The following is a 12,086-nucleotide window of genomic DNA, read 5'->3' as shown; positions in this document are numbered from 1 at the left end:
TAACTAGAGCCTGATGTGCTAAACTCCACTAAAAAAAGTTGGCGTAATTATGGGCACCCTTTAAATGGGGGCCCATATTTACACCAACCCCACCTAAGAAGGATGGCCACTATCACAAGTAACCTAAAAGCGTGCGTGACTAAAGGTGTGCTTCAAAAAATAGCTTAAGATCTCCGCTTTCCGGATATCACTGTCAAATTATTTTTAACTGAACATAAGTACGTGAAAAGAAAACGATTTCACATACCTCTCAAAAGTTTGCAGTCCAGAATAAGCACCAATTTACACAATAACTCACGCTGATTCCACACTACTTGAAAAAATGGTTTCAACTGCTCTGTACAATCTTATATTAGCAACTGTCGCCATATACAGTCCTTGCCGCCAGTCTTCAGTACCTCCCATAGCTACTAGGGAGGGGTGCCCTTTACACATGTGCCCATTTTTACACCTTCTCCTATATATATATATATATATATATATATACATTCCTCAAAAGTGAAATTGCAATAGCAGGAAATAATGCACGTAGCGTCATGCAAATTTCAGGAGCGATAGTAGTGAGATGGATATGCAAATGATTAAATTTTCGCACGCATCTGATAACGTGGTACGCATATTCGGGCTATAAAGGCCAGCAACTTCCCCTTCTCATAAACGGCATCTGAGGTTTTGCGTAGCATTTGCGACTTTCGAAAAAGCGTAGAAATTGCCTCTGAGACGTCGGCGAGCTCAGTACCATCAGTTAACGACCGAGGAACGTGACCGTTATTATCGAACTCTATGAACTTGGTTTATCTCTGTGCACAGTAGCAACTCGTGTTGGGCACAACGTAAGTACCATCCAACGTTGTGTCAAACGATGGATTCAGGAAGGTCTACGTGCACGCTGAAGAGGAAGTGGTGCTCACAGGTGCGCGTCAGAGCGCACAGATCGGCGTATTCGCTTGTTGACTATTCGAGACCCTTTCTCCACGGCACGTGCCATCCGAAGCCGGTTGCCTTCAGGAGCAGGTGGATCTGTGTCCATTCAAACCATGCGCAACAGATTGCATGAAGTATAGTTACGTGCACGGGTATTAGCAACAGGGGTACCGTTCACCGCTTTACACAGGGCTAGACGTCTGGCGTGGAGTCATCGTCATCGTGCCTGGACCATCCAATGGCATCGGGTATTGTTCACGGATGAATCTCGTTTCTGTCTGTGGAGAAAAGACGGCCGTCGACAGGTATGGCGGCGACCTGGAGAACGCTACGAACCAGCCCATTACGCCGAGCGTCACAACGGTCCTACACCGGGCATCATGGTTAGGGGTAATATAATGTTTGATCACAGAACGCCCCTGGTACACATTCACGACAGTTTGACAGCGGATCGCTTCGTCACACAAGTTGTGTATCCCGTTGTTCTGCCCTTGTTGCAGGGCGCACCCAACACGGTATTCCAGCAAGCAATGCCAGGCCGCATGTCGCACGGCGAACTCTTAACAGCCTGACTGGATTTGATACCTTCCCCGGCCGGCAGCCTCTCCAGGTCTGAATCCCATCGAACACCTATGGGATCTCATTTTACGTGGCATGAACAGAGGACCAATGGCGCAAACCGTCAATGATCTGCGCACAGCAGTGGATGTGGCTTGGCAAGGTTACTTCAGGCAACCATCAATGGAGTCATTGATAGCATGCCTCGCCGGATTGAGGCCTGTATAGCTGCCCGAGGTGGCCACATTAGATATTGAATACATTGCTTTATAATGATTTTATTAGTCTGTTTTTTTAATCATTTGCATATCCATCTCACTACTATCGCTCCTGAAATTTGCATGACGCTACGTGCATTATTTCTTGGTGTTGCAATTTCACTTTTGAGGAGTGTATATATGGTGCCAGTTCCTGTACACAAAGCTGTAACCTGATCTCAGTTCTCAGATCCGTTAGTTAAAAGTCGCCTTAAGCTAGAAGTCCCGCCAGTCAATGTAAGCCGCAAGCTGATCCCTGTGCACGACTAGGANATATATATATACACTCCTCAAAAGTGAAATATATATAATAACAGGGCAACATCTCTGTTATCATTGGGGTATTCATATTAAGAAATGCAGTTGAAAGCCATGATACGTTGTAAAAAGCTTTATTTAAAGATGGCTGGTGGTTACAACAGTTCATATCTCCACTCCACACCGGAGGGGGTGTGGACAAATCTCCGGATGGTTCCGGCAGACGGTTATTGGAACATGTTATTCAGCAAGAGTCATACGAAAACAATCGCTCTCACATTAAATACTACAGATATTGGTGTACTTCGGTCCCAGTCGTACATGCCTTTGTAAATCTACGCAGTAAGGAAAATCATTTAGTGCTTCCTAATATGGAAGTGAAATGGGGCCAAAATTCTAAAAATAACTCCTCCTTTCAAATATAAATCTAATTATTATTCAATGGTATGTTTTCAGCCTTGAATTCTCAAAATAGAATAGCTCTACGCTTACTCTTTAGCAAAGACATTTCATGAAACCGAAAGAGTTTTAATTCTTTTATTAATACAAAAGTATTTATTATTTTTGTATTACATATATATATGCATGATGAGTGATAGAAGTTAAAAACTTCTTTCTCTTTTTATCACCACTAAAATTAAAAAAAAAATCTAACCTAAATTCTCAAATGCTATCGAGTGAATACGGGAAAATACTTGTTCTGAAACTTGCAAAAGTTGATAATTCATTTCCTTATTTTGGTAGATTGGAATTTCCCATGATTGTAAATGGTAACATTTCAAAAAACTTGATCGTTCAAATATTTTTCCATGTGAAATTTTCCAAAAAATTTTATGCTAAAAGAAAGATTGTTTACAGAGTATAGAAGTGCGCAATATAGAAGTATGTAATATAGAATAAGTGTGAAAGTGTATGTAAGCCCTATGACCAGTGGCCGGGATAGCCTGGTTGGCAGGACGCTGGACTCACGTTCGTAAGAACGGGAATTCTGACAAACGTGAGTCCAGCACTCAGCCGACGGAAGACTTCCTCTTCGTGTAGTAAATGATGACTGGTGCAAATTAAATCTGTCTGGACGCAAAGTCTTCCACGCTCCTATAACAAATCAATATCTCCGGAGGTACTGATTTGGAGATTGATCGTTCGCTGGTTCAGGTTAAAATTACAATCTGTGGATCAATAGTTGTATGAATGGATCCACCCTATAAACGGGTGTGACGTATAGGTGGGACAGAAGTTGAAATCTAGGCCATAGATGGCACCACTTGAAAACAAGAGCAATCGCACCCCCTCTGGCTTAATATCCGACGACGACAACAACAACGACCCTATGATCCGTAGACTATGTAGACGAGTTATAAGACAAATTATTTAATCTATTGTTACTGAGAAAAAAAAGCACCTTGGCAATTCCATGAAAAGGGGGAAAAGCATTGGAAAATTCAAATAAGAATAATGTTATTATTTTGGATGTTTTCTAAATTGGAAAGGTTTGAAGTTTGATAATTGATCATAATTTTTTTTTTGAGAATTTAGTTTTTTAGTATTGGCAACCCATTGAACATTGGCATTTGCTTGTTCTGATTTGGGTGAAGAACATGGTCAGATTTTGAAAATCAGTAAATTAATTTTATTTTCCTTTCAAAATGTTCCAAAGAAAAAATATTGCTTATTACACTTAATAGAAATATTGTGCAGTGTAAAAATGAGTTTTTTTTATTAAATTCACTTAATTATATAAATTTCAAATAAACATTATTGCATGTAACGTAAGTTACCAAAAACTAGGAAAAGTTTTTATGTGTAAAAAAGATCAAGTGATACTAAAGTAAGAATAATATTTTTTCTTTCTTAGAGGCTAACACTAAATAAGCAGCAATAGTCTTCTTTTCAAATATTACTCATTTATTGTTTTGTGCACTATTCAATATGTGTAACGTAAGTTACTGAGATGCATGTAATGTAAGTTACCAATGTAAAATGAGTTTATTTCTCTTGAAAATTGGCATATAAACTAAATAAGATGTATCCAGTTACAATACCAAAGTTTAAATAAATAAACACTGCCTTAAGATATTAATTTTATTGAAAATATTTGCATTAACTCATTTAATTGGGTGTTGGCATTCATATGTTTTCGAAATTGGACGAATTCTCTCGACAAGCACCAGGAGTTAAGGATGTGATTATTATTGGAAATGCCAATGGTGGTGAAAAGAAAGTACAAGCACGGCATCTTCTTCATTCAGTTCTAGAAATGCACTAAATTTTTATGGAAAAAATTCAGAATGCGAAATTGGAAAAACTAAGTTCTTTGATCTCCGTCCAAAGCATGTCTTGTTTAGTATCAAACTCCCAAGAAATGTTTGTCTTTGTAAGTATCACGAAAACTTCGGATTGGCTACTGAAGCCTTCAGCAAATTCCATAATGTTCCATCTTTCGAAATTCTTCAGATATTTATTTTTATGCTCAGAAAAAGCAGATGAGTGCTGGTCCGGTGAATGTGAAACTTGTTCTCATTAACTTGAAGATTCACTAAACAAAATAACCCAAAAAGAAAACCTGAATGATTTGAATTGTTATGTATGGAAGGAAGATGATGCTGGCCAACTGAAAAAAATTTTAGAAGAAGGAAATTCAGAATATTTGTCTGAACACATAAAGAACATGAAGCCACAGTTTCGAAATCATGTTAAAACCAAGCGTGAACAATCGCTTGCTTACAGAAGGCAAGTCCAAGCTGCGACATTACCATCATTCGATAAGGACACTTCAATCACTCAAATAGATTTCGCAGAAAATTATTCGTGTGAATACCAAGACGCTGGACCGCATACTGGACGAAGAAGCAAGTCAGTATTTTCACCATATCATCATGGTACTCCGGAAAGCATCATTCTATGGCCTTCATAAGTAATGATTTAGATCACACTAAAGAAACGGTAGTGCCATATATGGATTGCATTTCGGAAACTTTGCCACTGGATATCAAAAATCTTTACATCTGGTCAGATGAGCCAAGCAGCCTGTTCAAGAATCGATATATAGTTTCGGTCTTACCTGTTCTAGAGCTTCATCATGGGAAAAAATTGATGTGAAATTATTTTGCCACGTCACACGGCAAAGGTCCTGTAGATGGGACAGGTTGATCTATTGAAAGGAGTGCGAGAAATGTCGTATAGAGAAGGAAACATATTGTCACCAATGCCTCTGAGCTTGCGGCAGCAACACAAGAGCATTCAACAAAAATAAATGTGGTAGAAATCACACCAGAAGATATTAAGAAGCTACAGCAAAAGTTACATCTTTCTAGTCTATTCTCAAAATCTCCACAGATTAAGAGCATTAAGCAGATCCACCATTTAAAAGTACAAGAAGGCATACCAGAAGGGTTTCTTAGTGAAAGATGTTGAAAAACAAAATGATGAATTCAAGATAAAAGCTGGGGATTGGTATACGATTAGATACAAGGACATGTTGTATCCTAATGTGGTAATGTCTGTTGAAGAGCAAGAATTTAAAGTCAATGTAATGGCTGCTGTGGGAATCTATTGGAAATAGCTAGAAAAAAGAGATGGAATATTCTGCCAGAAAGAAAACATGGTGAAAAGAATTAAGCTCCCTGTACTAGTTAATAACAGAGGACATTATAAGTTTGCATAGTAATGCGTGAATCAAGTGTGTAAATCAAAAATTCTTCATGTACACTTTTTCTCCCTTGCACTATACTGTTTAAATATCCTAATTTGCATTTGTACATTATTGGAATAAAAGTTTCATACAAAGTGAATTTCGTAACGTAAGTTACAGTAACGTAAGTTACCCATTTAAAAAATTACATTTAATTTAACTTTTGAAATAAAATTTTAAATCTAGGCATGCAGAAAAATGTCAGAAAAATGATGCATATAATCTTAATCAATTAACATTTGTATAAGAACAGAATTTTGCCTTCAAGCATATTGCAGATTTTTGCAATTCCTTTTTTGGTAACGTTAAGTTACCACACTAATTTTAGGTTTTTACACTGTTTAAAATGAAAAATATTAATTATTTTAATTAGATTCCTTTTGGTTTTGATTGTAATTTTAAGAAATCACTTTATTTCAATATGTGTATTAGTATTATTTGTTTGTTTCTAAGTTCTCAGTGCAATAAAAATTTTGGGAATGTAACGTAAGTTACCGTGGAATAACCCAACTAAAGTAACAATAAAACTAATTTTAGTCAGAATGTATTAACCTTAGTAAATAATCTTTTTAATAAAATTAATTTTAAAAACTCCGTAAATTCCTATACGCAATTATTTTCCATTTTAATCCATTTTCCTCCGTGTTTCCATTCGCTTAAATAGTTAGCGTAATGTTAAAAGGTGTGTTTTAAAATATGACTTTTTAAATAATATATATGAGTCAATTTGATTAAGTAAAACTGCAATCATCACGTCAAATAAGCAATTTAAATAACTCTATTGAACCTGGTAATCATTCGATGAAGTTTTGAGGTAATCTCAAATTAAGCTTTCATCGCGTTCTTTAATTATAACTGCAATAGCAAAACTAGTTAAAATTGTGTTTCTCTCAATTGGAAATGGTCACGTGGCTTATGTGATATTGTCCATGATTTTAGTAATACCCGTTATGGATAGAAACACATTCTCTGAGTGTCGCGATTCACTATCAAAATCTACAATGGAGGCTAAGGAAAATCGCCTGCAATATAATTAGGTAAAGGTATGTTAATGAACTTCCAGAAAATGTTGACAAAAACTCACTTGATCCGTGGGTGAGTTTTGACAGAACCTGACAAAAATGGGTCCAGACATCTATATAAGTTTTGGTGTCGGAATTAATATGCTTACAAATCTCGTCCTATTAGATCTGCCGGAAAATTCTACCCGCAAAGGAACGTTCCCTTTTATTCACGATACACGATTATTGCAAAATTTCTGCGTATGCCGCTCAAGGTGACACTTACTGATTCATCCGAGACATTCTAATTCAAAACGTTAATTTACTACTCTCTTTCATTAATTAACAGTAGAAAAAAACATACATTAATTTAATTTTTTAATCTAAAAAAATGATAATTGTTATCGATAATAATTATATATAATTTTTTTAACATATATTTTTATCCTTCACTTCACCTTGACATCCTCTTATTAAGTCAAAATTTTCGTCTGGAGTGCTCAAAGGTAAGCTACTTTAAGTTATCTTTTCTCTGACGTATAATTCGTATCTCACTCAAATTAAAAATTTCACTATATCAACAAACCTTTATAATTTAAACATTTTACAAATTAATCTTCAGAAGAGTAATCCAGCAATGGCAACACTACAAAAAACAGTTATGGAACACAACATTGACATAGTTTGCTTCCAAGAGCCATACTGTCCCGAAAAACAAATTCTCGGCTTCCCTTTATTTTGGAACATTTTTCACTCAACGGACAAAAAAAGTGACATATTTATTCTCAATAAATAAGTAATACCCCTGCAATTAATTTCATTGAATAATTCAGTAGCAATCTCAATAAATTCTTGCAACAACCCAGATTCACTAATCTTAATCACATTTTATAATTCCCCTTCGGACAATGAAAATCAATTAATTGAAGATCTACTTTTTCTCACCTCAAAATACTCTAACAATTCTACTCTACTAATTTGCGGGGACTTAAATGCACATCACGACCTCTGGGGTTACGCTAACACTGACGCCCCGGGCGATACCCTGTATGAACTTATTATTTCTATCTATCTAAAAATATTAAACACACAAAACGCCCCGCCAACTTTTGTTACTACTCGATCTTCCTCCTTTCCAGATTTAACGCTAACAAATAGTCAGGAGCTCCTCAACTATTCGAATTGGGAAGTTTTGGACACAGAAACAAACTCAAATCACCGACTACTCACTTCTCTTGATAAAATTAATACAAAAACCTGGGGTATAAACTACAGAACTCGTAAACTCATGCATAAAACATTAATAATCCCTTCTTTAGCCCACGGTTCATTTGCGTAGGCACAAAAAATCTCACCTAGAATCTCAAGAACTTTAGACTCAATCCAAAGGAAATTTCTTCTGAATATCACTAGGGCCTACCTTCCACTCCCACAGCTGCTCTACAAGTCTCAGCTAGATTCCCACCTCTCTCAGAACAGATTGCGGCGTCGTTGTCGTGTTCAATAATCATAACTCAACTTAAAAAAGACATTTCCTATAACAATATAAATTATCAATGCAGTACTTACGAGGAAAAACAAACAATGCCAATTTTTCACCCTTCTCAGTCTATCACTAATTTAATCAGTTTAGCGGAACATGAAAATTATGTTCACTTAGATCCATACAATTTTTTCACAGACAGTTCGAAAACAAATACTGGAATTGGTTTTGCATTCTTCAACATAACTCAATCTAAACATTACACAATTAATAGTAACAACTTAGTCTTGATCACAACTGCTATTTTAGCAACTTGCTATTTTAGAATGCATTAGATACATCAAATCACAAACTTCATTTAAGGCATCTAAGAAGTATACAATCTGGTCGGATTCTAAATCAGTTCTATACTCTCTAATCAACCCAGGCACGAAAAATTCACTCTCGGCTAAAATACAAAATTTACTCCTTAATACAAATATAATTATCTCATGGATTAAAGCACATGACGACAGAACAGGTAATGAAAATGCAAACACCCTAGCTAAATTGTCGACAACTAAAGAACAAAATTATTTATATCCCTTCCAGATCTCACATCTCATGAATCAACTTCAGAACTCATTATTACAAATTTGGCAAAATTATTGGAACAATTCAGATAAGGGATGAAGATTATATAAAATTATTAATAAAGTAGATTATTTTAAGACGATACCACCATTAATGATCACTGTACGTGCTACCTTCTGGGGGAATTGAAATCATGTCTAAGTTGATCAGATGTTTCAAGTTTTAACGTCTTTTGAAACGATTATGGCCGAACACATTTCTGTGTGACATTTGCTGGGCCCGAGATAAACACTCGCTACCTCGTCAAATGCGATAACATCGTAAATTTGGTGAATGAAATTGTGAATGATTTTTTCCACTAGAAGGAAAATGATTTGGGAATGCGAATTTGTGAATGTTTTTTTCCGCTGGAAAGAAAATAAATGTAAAAAATTTTTGAGATTTCTCTTTGGTGAGGACTTTCGATATTTGGCTAATTTACTGTCTAATAATTTGAAATCCTTAGCACGGGCCCTGCATTTCAGCTTTTTGCATATATTATGTGTCTTATTCCCTAACATAAAATATAATCACTCATTTATTATCTCATGTTAGATTTAGCCCTCGAATCATTAAGATTGAGTCCATAACAATCAAATCCGACCGAATAAGAAGTTTTTAAAAATTCATCTCTTTGTACCGCTTTTGATACGAGCTTTCAATCCAAATAAAATAAGTACTTTCAAAATAGTACCTTTGCCTTAAAGAGTTAAAAGCATAACGTCTTGCGAATTCATATAAATAAGCCATACAATTTAGTTTTATTTTATTTTATAGACTATATATTATTTAAATGGTCCATATGGTTTAAAATTACCCGAAACTGGTCAGTTAAATAAGTTCGTACACAGAGAAGGAAGCAAAATTTTCTTACCGGCACTTTGATTTTTGAGCAGAGCGATTCCATTTCTTTCGTTCACTACTTTAGAGACATCTTCTAAAATAATATCATCCTTACCCTTCACAACCGCGAAGAAATAGACAAAAAGAAATATGGAAATAATTGTCGTCTTCATATTTATTCCCTTATGATAAACAAGAAAAACACGACCGAAAAATTTATTCTTGAATTCAGTTAAGATATAATGTTTAGCAGTGAATAATGCGTCGTGTCTAATTTCATGTTACCTTCTGAAAACAGATTTAACGATAACAATGTTTGAACTCAATAAACACACATATTTTGTTATCAGGTATTAAGAAAGTGATTGCCGATAATTTTTTGTGATAAAAATACTGCTTTTCAAGAAAAGTTTCTTTTTTAATTATCAGTCAATGCATAATTTTTAGCTTTTGAAGACACGTTGGTGCCATCTAGTAGCATATTTTATACACACAAATAAACATTGATATAGATTTAAATATTGTAACAATACTATAATGCTTTTAAGAATTACTATTTGAGAAGAAAATCCTTAAATGTTATAATATTTATTTAAGTAAGTAAAAACTGAGTTCTTCGTGGTGGACTACTCTGAGAAGGGTTTAACCCATTGCAGAAGTGAAACGTAAGCTAAAAAAAGTAAAAACAAATAAATTAATTTCACTAATCCCTTACTGCAGAATTTTTACTAAGCAAATTTTTAATTTTATTTAGATTTTTTTTTGCATTAATTTTAGAAAAAATAAGAGAAAAATATTATGTTAGGCATTTTAATATTTTATGCTACATGAAACACCGGTGACTTTTTCGTCGTTATAGGTAAAACCTTCAAAATACAATAATTCAAACAATAATTTTTAGAATATTTTTCTCATTTGCAGATATTACACAATTATTTTTCATTGAAATTCTTTAAGTTATGAAAACAATTATTGATACACTTTTGAATATGAAGGAAAAAAACTACTTTTTCGGATTTTTCATTTTAGTACAAATGTAATTCCGATAAAAATATTTTTTAGTAATTATTCGACTGATTTTTTTTTGCAATTTAAAAAATACCCGAATATATTTTTGCTTCTAATTAGAGTGTAAGAAAAAAATATACAAAAGGGATTCAGTTTTTTCTATTTAAATATTGTAATAAAGTTGTATGTTAAAGACTATTAAAAAGTTTAAAACAAATTAAGAGTAGTTATAAAGGCTATTAAAGTTATGTGTTTAAAATAAATATCCGAAGGTTATTTTTCAAATAATTTTACTATTTTTTTTCTCTGATATATTACTGCTTTTTTAACGAACACCTTTTACATTTCTCAGTACATTGAACTTGAAGAAATTCTCATTTTCTATTGTGTACTTTGCTTTCAATAATAAATATAATAATAGATAATCATAAATAAAATAGTAAATAAATAATAATTTTTTTTATTTTTAAAATTCATGTCACTCAAAAAACATATTCATATTCACGAAAGTTATTAATTATCTAAGTAGCATCTTACATAAATATTTTAGTAATAAAATTCTATTTTAATTTGAAATTAAACATTTACCTTATGAAAAAAAATGTAATCACAGATATGTCCATTTGCTTTGCTATGTAAGAAACATTATTCCAATGGTAGGCGAATTTTATGTTTTAATAATAGATTTTTTGGTTTAATAAATTTAAAAAGAATCTTGCCCGTCACTAAAGATGAATTACTTAAACATACGTATGTCACATATCTCCATTTATGTATTTAATGAGTTTTTTTCAAATATAAAGATTTATGCAAATTTTGTTGTTTAATATTCTACCAATTTAAATAAGAATATTTTGCTGAAATAATAGCATCCACAGGATATTCTGTACACCTTCAAAATTGTAATATTGGTAATTAAAATATCATGTACGCAGTGAAAATGCAATGCCTTGATCCGTTGTCTAACGGGAAGGTAGTGTGTTCGATCCCAATCATAACTTTGTAATCATCTTTTTTTATGCCCTTTCCTAACTTTTGCTGTCAGTTCTGTCAGTATAAACCATATGTTGTAGTAAACACTCACTTTTTCATAAGTTTATGTAACTGAACAAATATTAAGTCAGCAAAAAAGTCTTAAATGTACCCATTTCTTCATTGTTTTTCAATATTTTTTCTCATTGTGTCCGAAAAATATGGAAAATATCTTGAAAAATATTTCTTGGATTAGAAATCTAAAAATACATATGAAATATTTTCAAAAGATGAATTCAAATCTTGCGAATTTGGCATACGATCTCAACACCTGTGGGGAGGGCTACTTCAAAAACCTTTAAAAGAGTTCTTATTTTTTGATACACATTTGGATTCTCACGAAAAAAAAGTTACTCAATACGCCCTGCGGACATTTACGTTTTAATTCACAGATCAAGCTACAATCGTAAAGTAAAAAT

At 33.7% G+C, this 12,086-nt stretch overlaps 1 protein-coding gene across 1 annotated transcript in view; it reads right to left on the bottom strand.

The window, feature by feature from the left end:
- Nucleotides 1–8,200, bottom strand: part of LOC107438357 (fibropellin-1) — a 53,415-nt gene extending 45,215 nt beyond the window's left edge. Inside the window, exon 1 of the mRNA XM_071185323.1 lies at nucleotides 8,110–8,200. Coding sequence (XP_071041424.1) covers nucleotides 8,110–8,200 — 91 coding nt within the window. The remainder of the gene's footprint in view (nucleotides 1–8,109) is intronic.
- Nucleotides 8,201–12,086: the final 3,886 nt, after the last annotated feature.

Source organism: Parasteatoda tepidariorum, chromosome 9 (genome assembly GCF_043381705.1).
Source record: "Parasteatoda tepidariorum isolate YZ-2023 chromosome 9, CAS_Ptep_4.0, whole genome shotgun sequence".
In the NCBI taxonomy this organism is placed as follows: domain Eukaryota; kingdom Metazoa; phylum Arthropoda; class Arachnida; order Araneae; family Theridiidae; genus Parasteatoda; species Parasteatoda tepidariorum.
Note: the sequence above shows the minus strand (reverse complement) of the source record. Positions and strands in the feature narration are given on the sequence as shown.